The sequence below is a fragment of the Dysidea avara genome, chromosome 3 (assembly GCF_963678975.1).
Source record: "Dysidea avara chromosome 3, odDysAvar1.4, whole genome shotgun sequence".
Lineage (NCBI taxonomy): Eukaryota > Metazoa > Porifera > Demospongiae > Dictyoceratida > Dysideidae > Dysidea > Dysidea avara.
Window position 1 is genome coordinate 16794679 of NC_089274.1, and position 19638 is coordinate 16814316.

General features: G+C 39.2%; 5 protein-coding genes across 8 annotated transcripts; 1 reads left to right on the forward strand and 4 right to left on the reverse strand.

Annotated features, from left to right (window-relative positions):
* The first annotated feature begins 1063 nt into the window (after nucleotides 1–1063).
* On the forward strand, nucleotides 1064–2134 carry LOC136249762 (BTB/POZ domain-containing protein KCTD5-like). The gene is made up of 6 exons (XM_066041870.1): nucleotides 1064–1269; nucleotides 1318–1426; nucleotides 1475–1560; nucleotides 1613–1708; nucleotides 1763–1885; nucleotides 1935–2134. Exons 1-6 carry the CDS (start codon nucleotides 1093–1095, stop codon nucleotides 1962–1964), a joined length of 621 nt encoding a protein of 206 aa, XP_065897942.1. The 5' UTR covers nucleotides 1064–1092; the 3' UTR covers nucleotides 1965–2134.
* On the reverse strand, nucleotides 2011–2862 carry LOC136249761 (transcription factor E2F2-like). The gene is made up of 2 exons (XM_066041868.1): nucleotides 2710–2862; nucleotides 2011–2667 (listed from the first exon to the last, which is right to left on the reverse strand). The coding sequence occupies exons 1-2, from the start codon at nucleotides 2860–2862 to the stop codon at nucleotides 2164–2166; spliced, it is 657 nt and encodes a 218-aa protein (XP_065897940.1). The 3' UTR covers nucleotides 2011–2163.
* An 8-nt stretch (nucleotides 2863–2870) lies between these two features.
* On the reverse strand, nucleotides 2871–3940 carry LOC136249763 (transcription factor E2F3-like). The gene is made up of 4 exons (XM_066041871.1): nucleotides 3776–3940; nucleotides 3509–3569; nucleotides 3237–3450; nucleotides 2871–3036 (listed from the first exon to the last, which is right to left on the reverse strand). Exons 1-4 carry the CDS (start codon nucleotides 3938–3940, stop codon nucleotides 2871–2873), a joined length of 606 nt encoding a protein of 201 aa, XP_065897943.1.
* On the reverse strand, nucleotides 3775–8302 carry LOC136249760 (KICSTOR subunit 2-like). 2 transcript variants are annotated; one of them, XM_066041866.1, is made up of 14 exons: nucleotides 8001–8302; nucleotides 7843–7955; nucleotides 7655–7795; nucleotides 6081–6244; nucleotides 5943–6023; nucleotides 5838–5891; nucleotides 5645–5786; nucleotides 5490–5600; nucleotides 5345–5439; nucleotides 5122–5284; nucleotides 4968–5069; nucleotides 4802–4913; nucleotides 4038–4744; nucleotides 3775–3943 (listed from the first exon to the last, which is right to left on the reverse strand). In XM_066041866.1, exons 1-13 carry the CDS (start codon nucleotides 8035–8037, stop codon nucleotides 4680–4682), a joined length of 1380 nt encoding a protein of 459 aa, XP_065897938.1. In that variant the 5' UTR covers nucleotides 8038–8302; the 3' UTR covers nucleotides 3775–3943; nucleotides 4038–4679. The 2 variants fall into 2 exon arrangements, with proteins under 2 accessions (XP_065897938.1, XP_065897939.1); XM_066041867.1 differs by having other exon boundaries at nucleotides 3775–3986.
* A 407-nt stretch (nucleotides 8303–8709) lies between these two features.
* On the reverse strand, nucleotides 8710–18443 carry LOC136249768 (ADAM 17-like protease). 3 transcript variants are annotated; one of them, XM_066041879.1, is made up of 21 exons: nucleotides 18288–18443; nucleotides 16497–16629; nucleotides 14363–14496; nucleotides 14225–14316; nucleotides 13482–13576; nucleotides 13235–13436; nucleotides 12189–12290; nucleotides 12047–12133; nucleotides 11829–11994; nucleotides 11663–11770; nucleotides 11447–11553; nucleotides 11312–11381; nucleotides 11136–11259; nucleotides 10599–10706; nucleotides 10457–10516; nucleotides 10311–10402; nucleotides 10140–10261; nucleotides 9200–9278; nucleotides 9052–9137; nucleotides 8915–8997; nucleotides 8710–8860 (listed from the first exon to the last, which is right to left on the reverse strand). In XM_066041879.1, the coding sequence occupies exons 1-21, from the start codon at nucleotides 18352–18354 to the stop codon at nucleotides 8824–8826; spliced, it is 2154 nt and encodes a 717-aa protein (XP_065897951.1). In that variant the 5' UTR covers nucleotides 18355–18443; the 3' UTR covers nucleotides 8710–8823. The 3 variants fall into 3 exon arrangements, with proteins under 3 accessions (XP_065897951.1, XP_065897952.1, XP_065897953.1); XM_066041880.1 differs by having other exon boundaries at nucleotides 16497–16626; nucleotides 18288–18418; XM_066041881.1 differs by lacking the exon at nucleotides 18288–18443 and adding an exon at nucleotides 14600–14725 and having other exon boundaries at nucleotides 14363–14551.
* Nucleotides 18444–19638: the final 1195 nt, after the last annotated feature.

Sequence of the window (19638 nt, forward strand, 5' to 3'; positions counted from 1 at the left end):
AGTTATCCTTACCAACTATATCACATCTGTTATGTAAAATAAAATCCTATTTGTAGCTTCATAGGTAAGCTACACTGCCTCATGAACATTGTGACTGCTTTATTAGAGTAATTGACTGCTCTATTAGAGTATCTCGATCTTGTATGCAATTTCTTGAAGGGGGGGGGGGGAGGATTTGCCCCAAATGCCCCATCCTGGATCCGCCACTGCTGAGAAGGCTATATCTTCAAAATTTTCCTGTGGGGTCATGCCCCCAGACCCCCTATAGAAATCATGCTTCACCAGCTGACTGTGTTTTACAACCACCTGCATGGAACAGAGTCCCCCTATATCTAAATATATGCTGTGCCTATGAAGTGTATATACACACATGTGATTATAGGCCTACATGTGATGCACATATGTCATATGTGCTGGTATCATACGTCTATTAAAACAATAGACGTATGATACCAGCAATTGTACCGGCAGTAGACAATTGTCTTGTGGAAATTTTAAGGGAAGTCAATCATCCAGAAAAAAAAACAAAAAACAACCATTTCATGCTATAGGTAGGGAACTTGCATATGAACAGAATTAAGCAATTGAGTATACAGCTATCATATTGTTTTGTGCCATGCAAGGAGAGAGAGGGAACATGGTGTTGAAGTATACATGGCGGGGGTCTAAAATTTCCAGATTTTAGAATATTTAAAGCTTGAAGATTGCTGTTTACAGTGACCGTTCTATTAAAGTGGTTAATTGTTATCTTACAAAACTGACCAATTATAGATCCAAAGGCAAATCCACAACATCCTCCTGATATTCCCCAGAACACACTCGGAGATGCACTAAGACGTCTACCCAACACAAGTCTTGTATATAAAAGCCTCGACGTACCGCTCTGATCAGTATACGGACTTGTGTACAATATTGCGGTTTATACATATACAAATCGCACCGCTATTTTCTAAAAGCAGGAGAAGCTAGGATATATATTACTTACGCAGTTAGAAACCTTCGTGATATGTGACCAATGAAACAGCTGATTAATAACCAGGGTATTCCCCTTTATTGAACACATACGCGCGTGCGCGTACAATAGAATACAAAATGACTGAGGAGACAAAGCCAGAAGGCAATAACGTCAAATCAAAGCCGAAAGAGGATTGGGTGAAGTTGAATATCGGAGGAAAGGTGTTTATGACGACAAAGACTACCCTCTGCAGGCACCCGAATTCCTTTCTAGCCCGAATGCTGCACAATGATCCTGAATTGCCATCTTTAAAGGTAGAGAGTGATAATCACCAGCACTTTAGTACTGTGGCTTTACACTAGGACGAGAATGGTGCTTATTTGATAGACAGAGACCCCAACTATTTCAACCCAATTTTAAACTACCTTAGACACGGAAAACTAATAATTGACCCCGGAGTGGCAGAAGAAGGTATTTGATCACATCACTTTGCCCTTATCAGTTCCACTATTATAACAGGTGTATTAGAAGAGGCAGAATTCTATAACATACCACCTCTTATCAAGACGCTGAGAGATCGAATGGGACTGGCAACAAATGGCTCAGTACGATATAAAAATATTTATTGCTGATGTGAAAAATAGTGCATGTGTGCAGGGTTCAGCTAACCATGTCTATCGTGTGTTACATTGCCAAGAAGGGGAATTGACACAGATGTTATCAACATTGTCAGATGGTTGGAAAATGAACCAAGTATGATATTGTGTATCAATATATGTTGCAATATTAAGTAACCCTTCCACATAGCTGGTGAATATTGGGTCACAATATTCATATAGCAGTTCAGATCAAAGTGAATTTTTAGTAATTGTATCAAGACAAGTTGATGAACGTCCAGAACAAGATTCACACACCACACTCAAAGAAAGAGTTAGAAAAATTGATGTTATATAACATCATTTTTTTTTTATTTCCACAGTCACTTAAAGATCAAGGGTCAAGAATGTAACCAACAGCATAACAAGTGTCAGATAAACTTATACCATAATGGATAGTACTGTTTATACAATAATAATAATAATATAATCTTCAAGAACAGGTTTACACTTAAGAATATGATACAAAACATTTTTGTACAGAATTGACAGGTAAACACATTTAGTGTGGCTGTAAACATCATCTTTTCTTTTGTTATAGACTTAAATAAATTAGGACCATGTTTTAACAGGAAATGGACTAACAACATCATACAACTCTGCTATCCCTTCTCCGTGCTGTAAACCATCACACAAGTCAGGGTATTCTGGTAGTGGTGACAAAGATATGAAATCATCTTCACCATTATTAGTAAGATATGGCAGTAAGCTTGGATCAACTCCCATGCTATGAGGATTGGAGTGATCGATGAATCCATCCGCATGATCACCCAAACTAAGACTGTTATCAATGTCACTCGGCTCATCAGACAATGCTGACGACCATGAATAATTTAAGTTCAGTTCTCTAGATAGGTCACGCTCATCTACAGGCTCATTCTTGACTTGGTTAACACATTGCAAAGATGGCGGTGGTGGTGGTGGTTGTACAGGGGGTGCTGTGGTATTTTCTTGCTGTTGTTGAGGCTGCTGCTGCTGCTGCTGTTGTTGTTCTTCATCTCCACACACATACACTTCAATTGGACCGGCCTTACTTCGCAAGTAGATTTGGTAATTCTGCAACAAAATGTAAACAAAAGAAAAACAAACAAGACATACTTCTTGTGGGTCTGGCACTTCTAATCTTGTTTGTGGAGGAGCCTTAATGGCCAATACAGTCTTGTCCTTAAAGTCATCAATAGACTTGAGATCTTTGTATGTTATCAATGCTAGCGTGAATGCAGTTAAGGGGCACAAACAGATGTTATGCATGCACAAGCTCACACAAAAGGATATGATTGAGAGGAGTCATTTTCTTCAGATAGTTTAGAAAACTCCTTTTTGCACATTTCTATTAATTGATCAATTTGGTTCTCTCCCATTTGTTGCTCTTCCAGCTGAGCTCTGAGGCAGTGCACCTGAGCCATGTCTTGTGGGTCTGTAGCTCTGCAAGAAACCATGAATGTGCTAAACCAGTGTATTAATAGCATCAAAAAGTGACAGAATAAGGTGACAATGTTGTGAAATGCTATTAGCAAAGAGCTGAAATATTGAAAGCTTACAATGCCCTTCCTGCCTACATAATAGGGGAGTTATTTTTGGTTGCAAGTGTCAGAAATCGTTAGTAGGTGTTTCACCCCACTTACTTCCATCTGATGTGATTCTTTGATGCTTTTGCTATCAACTCGATTCCTTCGAGTACATTTGTAATGTCATATATCCGTCTTTTTTGTACTTGCAGTTTCCGTGATACTTCATTCAAATCCAATACCCCATCTTTGGACTGACTTAGAAGATCATAAAACTTTCTTGTCAGCGTCCCAAGAGATGTCTCAATTCTGTTAGGGCATCTTGGTGAAACTGTAGTAGTTGTGCAGTAAACACAGCCATCATCATGTTAACAACATACTAAACTCACCACCTTCTGTTTTAGATTTCTTCCTAGAAGGTGTGTCATCTAACTGTAGTTTTCTTTTTGCCTGCAAACAAGTGGGAGTTACATTCAATACACAAATTTGTGGTTTGTCCATGTTTATGTTTTTCACAACCAGCTGATGTGAGAAATTTCCTTTCACCTAAAGCGGACTAAAAGCTACCTTTCCCGAACAATTCAAAGCATAACCAAAGCCATGCATACCTTAACACACAAGACAGGACCTTCTACTTAAAAAAAGGCGGGCTCTACCTGAAATCCAGGGCTGGTGATTCCGTCGTGGTAAGCGAGGTTGTCCATCCAACGCCCATCACCCGGAGTCTCTTCGGAAACTTCGCCACGATACCGAAACGTTACCATCTGCTTTTCTAGTGGTTGGTCCATTTCGATCTGGTTTGCACCAGAAGCCTTCCTCATGTCCTGCAAAAGCGCGTAAACTACCTCTAACCAATAACTGTTCCAGCTATTGTCGTGAGAAAATAGCTTAAATTCTCACCACAAAGAAGCGGCTTACTTGATAACTACAATCAATGTTAACAGTTTCAGGGGTTCGTCCAGGCTGTTTCCGTTTTCTGTTAATATACGGATTTACATATCCGGGTATAATTTTGGCTATTTGTTGTTAAGGGTTCGCTAAAATGACTTATAATGATTGTAGTACAACATGAGTGGCGTGGTTCGGTTGGTTTATGTGAGAAGCCATTACCGTACCACGCGCGAAACACTTTGATACAGTTCGCGCCCTTTTTGTTCGTACAATCAATAGCACGTGTGTCCTAAATATATGTGCATTATTTGGATTAGCAATGAAAACCTTTCCAGCAGTGTCCTCCTCCTGTAGCAGCGTGCGGTCTTCACTCATTTCAACTAGAAAGAGACTACGCGAAACGCCCAAGCTTCTTGCTCACTGTAGCACTGAGGTGATGCCCCCCCACTACAATAACACCTTCTAATGTATTTCGTTTTTCACTCAAATACCGCCTTTGTAGTTGTAAGGTGACTGATCTTTTTTAGGCATCTGCTTATGCCGCGTGCGTGGCAGCCAAGAAGGACATCAAACAGAACGACTGCTTGGCAGAATTTCAGGCACTAAAATCATGTATGGAGAGAGCAAAGACACTCTGATGATACTTCATGTGTTAAAAAATGTCATTGATTATTTTAAATTTCTTGGTCTTAGCATGGCTAATACACTAGACAGCCGTAGATGAGCAGCAATTTCTGAAGGGGAAAACAGAAATGTAAAATGTTGTGTGGTATACCTTAAAGTTAATTAACCTGTTAGCAGATTAATTGCTGTGTAATCTCGTTCTGTTTTCCGTGATGATGATACACCTATGAGTACTACACGAGTATCAATCTGATAAAGAAGATATGAAGTGTGCAGTTTCTGTAATGTACAGATCAAGCATGTAAGTTCAAACAAGCATTGCATTACTCTTACATCGTCGTGTTGGTACACAGGGCTGATAGAAGAGCCCATGTGACTAAGGGTACCCATTATAAAACTGACTATGTTTGGTCTGTGAGATTGTAAGGAGAAATCCTAAAAACAGCCACAAGAGTGACAATTGCAGCTAAGAAGTGTAATTCATTACCTTTGGGATGGATATCATTGTGGGAAAACTGCCGAGTCCTGTGAGATGAAGGGCTGGTGACTCGGGCATGTGGTAACCACTTCCTTTGAAATTTGTCAGGCCATTTGTGTCCAGAATTAGACATACACATGTCAAATTTGACTGCCTCAAAGCAGAATGAACCCTAAAAATGCAAGATATATGCTTACACACATAAGCATGTTTTTAATAGACACATGCATACATTGCGATAAAATCTATTTCAAGCTTAGCACAAATTGTTTTCATGTCAGTGACAGTTCCATGCTGAGAGAGTACTGGCTCAAAGTAGAAACTGAACTACATGTGTATGAAACATTAAGTCAAAACATACAGGAGTCTAAACTGACCTTAGACAATAGTATAACCATCACTCTGCACATCCACTGGTATAGTTCTGGCAAAGGAATGGTATCTAGTAAGCTCATCTTTGATCTGATTTTTCCCTTAGTATGTTCTGGCTGGGACAGAGTCTTTATAACTTTTAGATATGAGTTTGACTTACCTGATTGTCTAACACATGAATGCCCTTCCAGGCATGAAGTCTTTCATTTGTTGAGTGTATGCTAAGAAGGGCAGGAAGAAAATCCCATTCAGATATTGATATCTGAGCTTGAACCAAATCAGTAAACACAGCCAGTTCACGACTAGGAGATGCAGAAATAACAGGTGGCTGAGAGAAACTGAAACAAACTTACTTCAAGACATCTTTTACGACTTTCAACATGGGATGTGGCATGGAATCCTTACTCCTGTTGGATAAATAAAGTCAGCTGTGTAAACCATAAGTGAATCTAATTAACTTGTCAGTGAATTCTTTTAACTGCCTCTCCACTTCTTTCCAGTCTGTCAATGACCCGTCATTCTGGGCTAACTTCAGGTAGCTATGCCAAGTTAAGGATTAAATGTTATTTAATTCAGTACTGGATTCAGGAGGATACAATATCCCCATGTCTTTCTTTATGCTGATGTAATCCAATAGCTGGTTGCATAAATCAGCCATTTTTTTCTCCCACGACGGATCGGTCCCTCCTAAGTTATGCTGATAAATATCTCTAACCCTTTCTAATTCTTTTAGCACACCATCATGGCTTGCCTTGCGTGCCTGAATAACAAGCAAGTAATGCACACAATACAAACCTGGTCTCATAAACCACACCCTAGTAATGTACCTTAAAAATATAGATTAATTACAGTCAAGAACAGAATCAAAACAGGTTTCATAAAGAACACACACAGGTGTGGTGTAGTGGTTAGCATTAATAAGATCCAAGGGATTTTGATTTCTCTGAACTGATATAGTGTTACAGTAGTGGTTAAACTACAGTGATATATCTACTTTTAAGGCATGCAAAACTACATTGTAACTGTTTATTAGACAGAGATGAATGCTATATATATATGCATTTCCTTGGTTGGAATCCCACCATACAGAAACATGGTTACCACATTCAAGGGTGGCATCTATTACTTCAGTATAAATTTCACTTAAAATAGATACAAATGTTGATCAATTATTGCTTAGCATGCACAGTTGTCAGACTCAACATTTGGTTACTGTGGTGCTTCCTACTAGCAGCAGTATTGCTGGCCTCTTTCAAACTTTAAACCCAGACTATAGCTACTTGAATGACTTTCATTAGAACTCAGTTAGTAGCCATGGTGCCTACTGAAGGAAGCATGCTCACAATGATACAGCAGCTATACAAGGGCAGATATAAGTATGGTTGGTACATGTAAGCTGTTCGTGTTCTGTTTAACAACAAATTCTTCTGACAAGTGATATACTTTTTTAAAGTTACTTATATGTTTTTTTTCTAAAGATCTAGTAACTATAGGTCCAGCACTCATGTGGTTCATGAGATGTTACTTAGGTCCAGTTTATAGAAATTGTTGAATTTTTTTTTATTGACCAGACTTCAGTTAGGTATGGATCAATGGGTCAGCATTAGAGAAATAATAAAAAAGTTTAAAGACTTCAGTGCTACCAATTAACTCTTGGTGTTATTTTTTTTTCTGGATGTGCTTACAATTTTGCAGACATAACCAGATAGCAAGGGGGGGGGGGGGGGGGATAGGACAAGCCCACGTGAATATGTAATAACATTGTGCAAGTACTGAAAGTATTTCACGTGAGCTCAATAGACCCTGTACAAAAAGGGGATCGACGGGGATTAATACATATTCTAGTTGTACTTCAAAGGGCATCCAAGTTACTAGCTTAAGGACAGCTTTTTGCGGTAGTTCAGTAAATACCATACGCAAGGAAATTTTGACGTCAAAAAAATTTGGCGAATTTGACGAATCGGTTTAATTCGTCAAATTTAAATTCGTCAAATATTTATAAGCACCCTTAAAAGTACAGGTTTTGCCTACAATTTCTTGATTTTCGTCAACATTTTATTTGTCAAATCTGCTGAAGTCTGAATTCGTCAAATTTTTCTTACGTCAAAATTTCCTTGCGTACGGTAGATGGTATTACTCAGGTGGTGTAATGCTCAGTACAAGATCTGACCTCCCGTTTCTTCAACATGGATAACTTGTAGAACTCCAGTGAGTAGTAAAACTTTTCAGCTACTGCAAAATGAGACAACGAGGCCATAAAACTGGCCCAATTACTCCCTCCTGTTGCAAAACGACTCTCCCTTTGCCGGTCCTAATACCATCATCACCATAATTACATACCACACCACTCTTCCTCACCACTTGGTCTCTAGCAGTATCAAAAGCAAACCTGGACAGCATAAGGAAGTAGTTGCTTAACGCGTCTTCTTCTGGTGTGGACAGTATAACATATTCCATAGTCTTTGCGGCCACTGCAGATGGACAATAGTTAGTGTTTCACTGAAATCACCAAATACCTTTGGGAGATGTTGGTGTAGATGCCTTCGCAGTCATTTCAGGTGCTACTAATGCTGTTCCTGGTCTTTCAGTGATGAGTGCAGTCGCTTTAGTCTTGAATACTTGTCGCTGGACAGCTGATCGCTGATAGCCGGTTTTACTAAAAACTGGCGGAGCGCTTTTTCAGCTTCCTCAGTAGAGATCTGGTCCTCTTTTACAATGATAATATTCTGTTTCTTCGAAGTCATCAATTTGTATACCCCAACTCCCACAATCGAAACTACATTAGAAGTGCTGGCACTTCATTTTCCGCATATGGCGCTTATTAATTAGACTAATGGGAGCAAATTTTCATAATTTTATTTTTGGCGATTTTGCAAACAATCCAAAATCAGCGAAAATATACAAAGGATGTACAGTGGTCCCTCGATTATCTGGCCATTGATTAACCGAACTTCCGGTTATCCGAACTGTAGCGATGACTGTTCTGTTAGAGTATTTTATTTTTATATAAGGTGTGCGTTCTATTAGAGTATTATAAGGTGTGCGTTCTATTAGAGTAATTGAGCAAGGCTCTGTATATAAATGAATGGGCTTTGATTATCCGAACTTTTCGATTATCTGAACACACCCAGGGCCCAACGAGTTCGGATAATCGAGGGACCACTGTATATGTGTTATAATGTCTCTACATAAATTGGCCTCTAATTACCAAGATGGAAAAATTAGTTCATACACTTGGCTGGTTCCACATTCAATGATAATATTTACAATCCATCAATTTGCAATTCAATAAATAATTATTAAGTGTACACTCAAATAGTTGGTGGTGATATATAGTCTCTAGCTCTGTAACAAAATGTTGGATCTCAATCTCTTCCTGTGAAACAATGAGTACTATTAAATACTGAACATAACCGCAAAAGTAATGCACTTATTGTTAGACATTTCATCAATCTTTTGTCTATCTTTCTTTTTGAGACGCTTTAAAAATTCTCTATACAACCTTTCATCAAACTACACAGAAATGCCAATAGAATATAATGCAATAGCAGTTCTTTGTACACTCACATAGTAAATTAGAAATGAAAGAGGAATCCATACAAATAGAGTACAAATGACTAAAAATCCGACAATGTTCTCTTTAATTGCTCTAACTGCATGTGACAAAAAGATAAGACACAGGTGCAGATGTTTGTAATGGAGCAAACGGACTTACTGGCTGCATCATGATTGAGGTTGTGAAGGAAATCAAACAGCATTTGTAGGTCATCTTGTTCCCTTGCTACACATGTACCCTTTTTTGGAAGTAGTGCATTTATAAAAAAAAACATACTACATACAAGAAGACATGCTGTATGTGTACCATATTATGAACAATGTACATAACAAATTTACACATGTACATAAAAGGTGGATCAGAGAATCCCTGCCCCCTCCCCCCATTTATATTCAGGATCACAAATAGGGAATTGAATTCTATTAAAGCATGGGGAATTAGAAGACAAGAGCTGTATAGCTACACTTTACACGTGGAAACTGTACTATACTCTAATAGAACATTCAAATGATGCATAATCTTCTATAGTGTATTTTGATGATACTTGGTTTTAAAAAACATACACAACCATCAGAGTTTCTATATGTGTTTCCTAGGTTGACATAAGCTTCCAAAACAGCACACAGTAATAAATTAAACATGCGTTTAAATTCAATTGTAATTTTTAGAGAATACAATAAGACCTGTGGAATGTAACAGTGGTGTTACTAATGGGTGTCAGCACACTGTACTATATTACTGAAAAGATCGAGATATTCTAATAGAGCAGTCAATGACTCTAATAAAGCAGTCACAGTATTGTAGTGTAGTCAACTATGTAGTTGATTTTGATTATCAGCAATAGAATATGCAGCCATTGCTATCAGCTTGAGACTTTTTTTTATATTTTATTATTTTTAGCCTTCAGCTTTACCACTGGGCACCCATAAGTTTAATATCTTCCTACACCCCTGTGTAAGTAAGCATTCTTACAAAGTTTACCAACCTGACCATGACAAAGAATATTACAGGGTCTCATTTTCGTTCCCTCTAAGGCAAAGTCCCCTCCTAACAGTATCACCAAGATCCACCTATGCCCACACTATACTGAATGGCTTACATTTTCACATATTCCATTTGTCTGACACGGCACTCCATTTGACAAGAAAAGACCTGGCTGGAATGGAACACACGAGTCACTGGGAGATGCTCTACAGCACACACGACATGCATCACTTTCTCCTGACAGACATAACCAGTTCACACATGTTCTCTACACTACACTACTCACTGCTACACTGACATGGTTCCTTGTTATTCACTACACACAGTGACACACACTGTGTACTGTTAGATGTCTCATTAACTGCAGCACACTCTCCACTACAGTGTAGTATGACATAGCAACAGTATCATTTGAGTTATGTGTGATCTTACAAGAGACATTCAGAGCCTTTAGGTAGAAGTTCCAATTGAGGACATGTCACATTCATTCCAGTGAACCAGTTAGGGAATAAACCAATGATTGTGGGTGTGAATTTAACAAACATGTAAACAGTGATGATGTGTGATAGGATATTTGCAAGTTGTGTTTGTTGTGCAGTCAGCACTTGTATCCACGACGATGTGACAGAGTTTGTCTGTAGTGGCCACAGAACAGTTAGTGCAACAGTCGGAATTGACATCACTAAAGAGAAATGATGATTTGCAACTTACGTTATATGCACATGCATGCTTGCACCAACAAACACACACACTCTCTCTACAGACAGACAGACAGACAGACTCACACACACATACATGCACACAAAGCAAAAAACAAAGCCTTTGACTACTGTGCTAGCACAGTCACACGGTCACACCTACTTAATGAAACAGCACCAGGACTGTATGCTACTCAGGTGCCATCAGTCAGCGTAGGCAAATTCTCCTGGGGTAGAACTAGTAACCTGCAGGAGGCTGTACCATTTCTCACGTGCGCGCGCGCGCACACACACACACACATGCACATACGCCACACATATACACATGCATACAAACACATACAGACACACATATACATACACATGCAAGCGCACATGTACATGTACCAACATATTATACACACACCACTCACCTACAATTAGCCTCAGGTCTTAGTTTACAATTATCATCACAACAAGGGTCATCACGACCATGCCCAGCATCACACTCCTCATCATCCTCAACAACAAAATTACCACATTTAGTACTCTGTGCATCTACCAAGAAACATAATATAGTACTTAGCTATACTAAGTAATGAGTACCCACCAACGAAGCAATTCACTTTACTAGTATTAAGCACTTTTGCTATCATACTTCGACTACAGTTGGATAGTAACTATAAAGGAATAGAACAAGAGACAATGTCAGTTATTTGGCGGACATTCAATAGAGTTTACTCACAAAGTTGTTAGGATGGTTTCCAGTACGAGCAAATCCCTGCATCAAGTATTGGTCACCACATCCATCTGCTGGGTTGTCGTGTGAGCTACCCCAATTGTGTCCTATCTCTAAACAGAAAAATAAAATCTCAATCGCATAGTGTATATGCATACAGCAACACACAGGCACACACACATGTATGCATGCACGCACGCACGTACGCACACACATGCTCACCATGTGCCACCACAAGTTGGCCTTCCACACGTAGCAAAATAATATCATCACGTCTAAATGAGCTGACACCTGTGTTATAAACCATCCTCTTGGTGCCAACATCCAGTGCTAAAGCACAAGACACCATACAACACTCCACACACAAACAAAGCCATTGTGGTCTCACCATTAGAGCATATGCCTCCAGTTGTAAGCTCACTAGGGGTAGCAATATTTGCCAAGCCTAGTAAAGAATCTGAGAAGACACGAAACGTGAACAAGTGTGCCAAGCAAGCTCGGTCTTGCTGTGGTTCCTCAGGAGGAGTGTTATTTGATGACAGTGTTGAAAATCTCTGAAGGGGAGCTAAGTGAACTCTAAAACAAGATGACTGTGTGCTTGCTTACAACTAAAACCTCATCGATGTCAGCACCATCATTAATATTGTAGGGAAATCGATCCACGTTATCATTAAACTCAGTGTGCACCATAACCTGAAGCATATGTACACAGTACCTGTTAAACTAGCGTATACACTAACATACTCACCGCACTGACTTGCACTCCTAGACCACTTAAAATAGTTCCATTACTCAACTCAAACTGAGTGTCTCTGTAAGTCTGATGATCTACCATTCCAATAAGACTCACCTGACAATATACAAGGTATGCATAAGACATTTTCCTTCAGATAAAAACCATTAAGTCTTATATGGTTAGGAAAAGACCTGGGTGAAACACTATTATTTTTCAGGATAGAGTGCAATATAATTGAAATCTCTCTCTTACACACACACGCACACGCACACACACACACACATTCGGATAATCAGTTCTCCATTGTAGTACATAACTATAAACAATGTTAATAGAAAATGGATACTACCTTGTGGTGCCTGTTAGCAGGGATGGATCCAGACTTTTGGAAGGGTGGGGGTCATACACAACAGGGAAGGCACACCTTAGTGTGCAAAGTACACTAGCATGTGAAGCATGCCAACCTGGAAAATTAGACCCTCTGAGATGGAATCTGAGAGTGATTTCAGCATGGGTCCATCGCAATTTTTACTTCACTGTTGTATTAGAGGTGACTGCTCTATTAGAGTGTCTCAATTTTGATACTGTTGATGGGCCAGGGTTTCCAGCTACCCTCCTGCTGGTCTATTTTATATAGCCTGTACAGCAGCTCTGCATGATACACACCCATGTAGTAGCTAGACAGGATCTTAGAATGCACTCAATGTAGCTCCTTTGAAAATGCTGACAAATATTGAAAGGTTTATACATTTAACAGATTTTGGTGTGTACAGCCATAGCTATTTAGACAACAATCATAGGAAATTTACTGATTGTGTAGAAATTTTGTTTGATTGTACAATGTCACTCATATATGCACAGCTTTTATACAAAACTCAAATAAATATTTAATTGTGGGTTTTAAGTAGCATGTAGGCATGGGACTCTTGGGAGTACGGCATTTATAGGCACAATTGACATGTATGCTGGAGGGAGGGTCAAGAGTCCCCTTGACCCACCCCTAAATCCGCCACTGCCAGTTAGCTCATGATAGTAACAATCAAATCTCATGTACTCACCATAGAAATAATACTATCATCCACGTTGCCATTTCCAATGTTATTGTAGTAATATGTGTCAGCCACAAGGTACATTTGACAAGTGTTTCCAGTGAGGGCACGCTTCTGCCGACGATTGTGAATTGGATCAGTGGCACTGTTTTGCTCATGCTTCTTCTGTTGCATTTTAAGGTATTCATTGATGGCAGGAGCATGAACAAAGCTATAGGGAATATAAAATGCTAGTATATACTCAAGGTGTACTTACTCGATGCTCTTATTGGAGAAGTCAAACTTCACATCAGACAAACGATAAGCAATCATGTGGTAGTTGTGTGGTTCCTTGATGAATTTGTGTGAAGGCTGAAGAGGGAAAATGTGTTATAACATCCTGTAGTATTTATGTATATGATGCCGCTACTATGCATGCACTTGCACACTACACTCACACACAAAGCAAGCAAGCAAAAGCAAATCCTACAGCAGGCGTATGAAACACAGCTATTGCTGCCCAGCGAACCAGCACTGGGATGCCTATGCAACATTCAGGCGCTTGAGCCTTGTGCAGGCAAGGCTAATAACCTGCAGGAGGACTGTCCAGGTCTCATGGAGAGAGGTCGAGGAACCCAAATTTCCACAACGACTTCAACACCGCTAAGCGAGACAAGGACAGTTGGGCATTTGCTTCCCTAGTTAATACCAGGTACCCATCAATGTTACAGCTGGGTGGGCTGCTTCCCCAGTTGACATCAGGCCCCCATTTAAACAGCTGGGTAGACTGGAGCAATGTGAGTAAAGTTTCTTGCTCAAGGAAACAACACCAAAGTGGCTTAGCCAGGAATCAAACCTGGGACCTCTCGATCACTAGGCAGATGCCCTAACCACTTGGCTATGCTGCCTCACACCCACCCACCCACCCACACACCCACACACACACACACACACACACACACACACACACACACACACACACACACACACACACACACACACACACAAACTACACCACACCTCAATATGATACACTTCATCACTAGTGGTAACCATTCCAGTGAACACACCCACTTCTGATATATGAGCCACAACTGATGATCTCTTATCACCTAGCAACCACCAATCAATTTAAACTACACAACTGTCACTACTCACCAAGAACATGTCCAGAATAGAAACGATTTTTGTCAACCACATGCAACCTCTTGTTACCATGACGATCAACATGATAAGCTACAAAGTCACTAGCAAACAATTTCTGATGAGGTGACAAGTGAAGTTGGAAGTCTCTGGAATGTGAAATGTAAAGCAGTCAGTCAGTCAGTCAGTCTCACACAGTCCCCACTATTAGTATTTCATTCATTCATTCATATAAGTAAATTGTGACAATACCTATTTTAACAAGTTACAAGATATGACCATTTTCTGTCCAATTGTTTTCAACAATATTATATAGTAATCTGAAACAAAGTCCTGTCTTAACTTATGTAATTGCCTCTAAAGAATCCGAAGCAAAACCTGTTCAAATGGTACACTCATATAAGAATTTCCTGTAAGAACACATGTGGAGTAAGCTACCAATGTTCAGCCACCAGGAATTTTTGGATGCTTGTACTCAGAAACTGTACATGGTCTTCCCTTGAATTTTGCATAGTTGTTAGCTTAGACACTCACTAACTAGCACACCAGGATTTCCTCAAGGACTGTGTGTTTGGTGAGAGATTAAGTCTATGTCCGAATCACGTGACGTTTTGGCCAAAAGTACCTATTTTCAGACCACACCTCTCAAAGCACAGAGAATGCAAAGATTTAAATGTAATTATATATGTAGCTAGGGTAGGCATTCAAGCTCTAGCCCACCAAGTATCAGCTTATAAATCAACGCTACGTCTTAAATGTATGAACACATGTAGGCCAATCAAATTTCGGTCATTCATTGGGCACATATAACTACAACTGCTGATGGAATTTATGAGCAAATTTAGATGATTTCAGCTGTTTCGCACCCCATAAACATCAAAGCAAATCATTTTGAACACTTTAGTATGTGTTATGATGATCTGTAACTGGGCTGCTCCCAAACTAGCTGCACACGAAGAGTCAGTGACACCTGCTACAAGCCACAAACATTACATAAAGAATGATACAGTACTGAGGCATTTTGAAACAGGATTTCAATGACTGTTCTATTAGAGTAGTTGAAATATTTTGACTGCTTTATTAGAGTATCTCAATTTATTCAATCAAATTATGGTACTAATAAGTTAAATTGCTGTGAGAAACAAATAATTTAAGCAGTCAGGATTATATCAACTACTCTAATAGAACAGTCACTTATAACTGCAACGGAAATTCCATTCAAATGCTTTCATTCTTCATGTTAGAATATTCCAAGTAAAAATTTTACTGAAATGAAATTTGCTTGTGGCTTTGTAGCAAGTGTTCTGACTCTGGGTGAGCTACAGATCATCATAACACATACTAAGTGCTGATTCTCTTTGATGTTTATGGTGTCAAACAGCTGAGTTTGCTCACAAATTCCATCAACAGTTGTAGTTATATGCACCAATGAATGACTGAAATTTGATTGGCCTACATGTGCTCATACATGTAGCACTTATATGCTGATACTTGGTGGGCTAGACCTTGAGTGACTACCCTAGCTACATGCACAATTACATTTAAATTTTTGAATTCCCTGTGCTTTGTGAGGTGTGGTCTGAAAATAGGTACTTTTGGCCAAAACGTCATGTGATTTGGACATGGACTTAATACTCGCCAAATACACAGTCCTTCAGAAAATCCTACAAAACTTGGTGTGCTAGTTGGTGAGGGTCTAAGCTAACAATGATGCAAAATTCAAGGGAATACATTTTATAGTATCTGAGTATGGGTGTCCGAAAATTCCTGGTGGCCTGAGGAGTGCGACACTTTCGCAAATTTGAAATCATTTCATGATTTGAAACTTGATTTGTGATTTGAAATTGGATTTGTGATTTGAAACGTCACGCGTGATTGCCATAGTATGATTTGTAAGGTTATTACTGGGTTCTGAAGGACATTAGTTCATGATTAAGAACTAGTATTGTATCACTGTGAGCTTTATTATTTATAAATATGTTTTCGAGGCTAGTTTTCAAGCAGCATTAATTACTTGTGTGGACGAATCACTCGAGATTTGTTGATTTGTGATTTAGTAGCTGAAGGGCGTACGTGATTTGTAGAGGTGTCATACCCTCTGTGGTGGCAGAACATCGGTGGCTTACTCTAGCACATCTATCACTATTACCTTCCCATCATTGTAAACTTCACCATTCTCAGATGATATCCAGTCAGTTGATCATGGTACAACACTTGATGTGTTAGTTCATCTTTGTGTAGTGTAGTGAACTGTCTCAGGGAGTTGTGTAAGTGATCATCTGCTGTAGTGGGTATATAATCACATAATTGTACACCCCATACTGGATTGTTAAGTCACCAAGTGAAATTTTACTGTGGTAGCATTTGGGAGAGAAAAGTTTGTTATTAGCTACAACCGATTTGCAAAGGAAAGATTTGGCAGATTTTTAGTTTGTTAATTTTTTGTAATAAGGCACTTGGTGAGTTACTAGAGAAGGAAATTTACTTTGGAGCCACAATTCTCTTGAATGATAACCTCCTCTGAAATGCCACTATTTACAATCTACCAAGAGGAATACTGGAGTACGATACTCTTTAACCACACACAACCCACAAAATACTAGACCAATACTTATTACTTACTTATCTATAAAATAGTTCAAGTACAAAACACAGTACTTGGCCGCAGGGTTGGCAAAATGCCTACATATTTCCTTTTTCTACAGTGTGTAAGGAAAGTAGTTTGCTCAAGCTAGTCCCTCACTGTGTCTGCCAACCAGTGATGTAGCATCAGCTAGTCTCATGTGACCACACCTCTGTCTCACATGTGGCATCATTGGTCGGCATAGACAATTGAGTTTGCAGTTAAACAGTTATGCTGTGATTTGCGGTAATTTTTATGTACTGCCATGCCAATGTACAGCTAAGGCCATACCTATTTGAAAAATTGTTGCTCAGATTTTTAAAGGAAAAGTTAGGGTCGGTAGGTCGAAAAAAAACAACAAAAAAAACCATCATAATTTTTAAAAACCATTCCAAACGTGTCATTCCTTTGTTGACAACGAATTGTACGAGGGTACACAACAATAGCTCCTTTCTTTGCTATAACAGATAACCACGCATTAGCCGCCATTTCGGCGTCCACCAACATCACGTGATTGTTAATCATGTGAGGTTTTTTTTGGTCTTTGGTCTTTTATAAAAAGAGGGTCGGTCGGGTCCGAGCAACAACTTTTCAAATAGGTATGGCCTAACCAAAAAAAAATAATTTACCGAATTTCAGTGGAAAGCACAACTTTGTCAGTGGAACTTCACCGACCCTATCTTGCTGACCAATGACATTACTTTTTTTTTTTTATTTAAGGAGGCCAGATAGAGGTCTGGTCACACGAGACTGCTGTACTTCAGTATACCATACTGAAGAAAGCTAAGTTAGTCAAGGCGAGTCAAGGGCAAGCTTTTAACACCCTAGCTGCACGACACTCATGCAAGAAGAGAGCCCTATAAATGTTTATCATCATAGTGTTTTTTTAGTACTGTTTGATGTAGCTTAAATTCTACACTAGACTGCCAGTAGTCTGTGAATCAAGTCACCATGTGGTCTAGGATTTTTTTCTCTCCATTCAACGGCAGTATCATGTTTCTGAGCCCAAGTGCAACAGTATACGATGACGACGTACTTAAAATAAAAGGTGACAACTGATGCCAACTCAAAACTAGTCTCGTGCCCAGACCGCTTTTTTTTCTTTTTGTGTGGGGGCATTTCAAAAAAAGCGGTCTGGGCACGAGACTAACTCAAAACGATGTGCTGTGCATCAAGGAACCGGCCAATGGCTTTAAGCATAGACGATATATGTCTCCTAAATTCGTTCGTAGATCAATTTGGGCAGGCCTTTTAGACCCGCCTTGAACATGTGCAGGTGCAGATACAGTACCACGAATTGGTCTTGTTACTACTTACGCAGTGAACCCAAGTGCCCGCTGGTGTAGACGAACAGGAAACTGATCAAAATCGGTAACTGCTTCATCCTCAGTCACAGTGGGCGAGTCCACGAAGGAATTATTATTGTTTTATGATTTCACTGTAATTACAAACTAATTCTATAAATACAAACAGCCGTAAAAATTTATGACAAATTTTGTGATTTATCATAATAATTATTATGGCGGTCAATTATGATTGTTCTGATGCGAACAGTGATCCAAAAGTTTATTTACTTCCACCTATGGCTAGCTACAAAACCACATGCAGCAGCCAGTGCTAGAGTGATGATATCCAGCTGTAGTGTCCCAGCATGTTACAGTCACTGAGGCAATGCCGGTGAGGTTAACCAGCTAGCTAGCCACTGGTCACTCAAGCGGTGTGCATCATAATGCATTCAACACACTGAATTTGCTATGGATCTATCTATATGGCTCACTGTTAGCTACTTTGAATACTCTGGTGACTAGAATTATACTGATATAGCTAGTGCATTGTCATGCATGCCTGAAAGAAATGTATGTATGTGATTGTCATATGACATGCAACACAATTCTATATCTCAGCAGCTATACTACTGGTTATCATTTTACCAAACAAGTTGTTGTGTAGCCACTGATCTAGTCTCTTGTCAGTCATGAAACAGTTAACACTGAGTTTTGACAATCAGTTGCACATACCCTAAGCAATATTATGTGTTATCAGTGTTAGCATATGAGAACACTCTTTTTAAATTGTCTCCAGGTCTACTGATTAGTTTCCATATCACAATCCACAAAAATGGCTCTGCATGACTGGTAAAAATATTTGGGTGGTTTTCAAGTCATGCAATGCATAATATGACATAATTCCACATTATTCCAGTATTCATGCACTTAATTGCAGCCAATTGCCTGACTGAGCCAATCATGAACTACCTTCAATGAAAGCTTTGAGTCACATGCACTGGATAGTTACTGCTTGTACTATGCATGCAGTTGTTGCTATAGAAGAGCCACTCGTACAAATAATTATATGTGTAATCATGAACCACGATAGTGGGTTCATAATAGGGATCGCCCATGTTTTTTGCAAAAATCCTAATAGAACGCACATCTAAAAATCAGCTTGAAAAGCATCATTCAACTCAAAACAACCCTCTGGTGGTTCTTTGCAATGAGTATAGGCCCACTAGTAAGTATCAAGTGAAAAGGAAACAGTATGTGCATTTCAGACAAAACTGAAATATGCCCGTTTCTTCATATTAGCTATCATAGATACTGATTATTATTATTTTTTTTTTTAAAGAAAGAAGAACCGGCCCAAGTTGGCACTCCCATCCACCACACTC

Bases quoted from the DNA above. Each gene is read 5' to 3' on its own strand.
- LOC136249762 (XM_066041870.1), top strand. From the start codon at position 1,093: ATGACTGAGGAGACAAAGCCAGAAGGCAATAACGTCAAATCAAAGCCG. The intron at 1,270-1,317 runs GTAGAGAGTGAT...GCTTTACACTAG, and splicing joins CTGAATTGCCATCTTTAAAG to GACGAGAATGGTGCTTATTT. The intron at 1,886-1,934 runs GTTAGAAAAATT...TTATTTCCACAG, and splicing joins ACACCACACTCAAAGAAAGA to TCACTTAAAGATCAAGGGTC.
- LOC136249761 (XM_066041868.1), bottom strand. From the start codon at position 2,862: ATGCATAACATCTGTTTGTGCCCCTTAACTGCATTCACGCTAGCATTG. The intron at 2,668-2,709 runs GTATGTCTTGTT...ATTTTGTTGCAG, and splicing joins AAGTGCCAGACCCACAAGAA to AATTACCAAATCTACTTGCG.
- LOC136249763 (XM_066041871.1), bottom strand. From the start codon at position 3,940: ATGAGGAAGGCTTCTGGTGCAAACCAGATCGAAATGGACCAACCACTA. The intron at 3,451-3,508 runs GTGAGTTTAGTA...CAACTACTACAG, and splicing joins GAAATCTAAAACAGAAGGTG to TTTCACCAAGATGCCCTAAC. The intron at 3,037-3,236 runs GTAAGTGGGGTG...GGTTTCTTGCAG, and splicing joins AAGAATCACATCAGATGGAA to AGCTACAGACCCACAAGACA.
- LOC136249760 (XM_066041866.1), bottom strand. From the start codon at position 8,037: ATGACTGCGAAGGCATCTACACCAACATCTCCCAAAG. The intron at 6,245-7,654 runs GTCAGATCTTGT...CTTGTTATTCAG, and splicing joins CCATGTTGAAGAAACGGGAG to GCACGCAAGGCAAGCCATGA. The intron at 4,914-4,967 runs GTAAGAGTAATG...TGTACATTACAG, and splicing joins CTGTGTACCAACACGACGAT to AAACTGCACACTTCATATCT.
- LOC136249768 (XM_066041879.1), bottom strand. From the start codon at position 18,354: ATGAAGCAGTTACCGATTTTGATCAGTTTCCTGTTCGTCTACACCAGC. The intron at 12,134-12,188 runs GTGAGTATGTTA...CATATGCTTCAG, and splicing joins TAGGAGTGCAAGTCAGTGCG to GTTATGGTGCACACTGAGTT. The intron at 10,403-10,456 runs GTAAGATCACAC...ACTACACTGTAG, and splicing joins AAAGGCTCTGAATGTCTCTT to TGGAGAGTGTGCTGCAGTTA.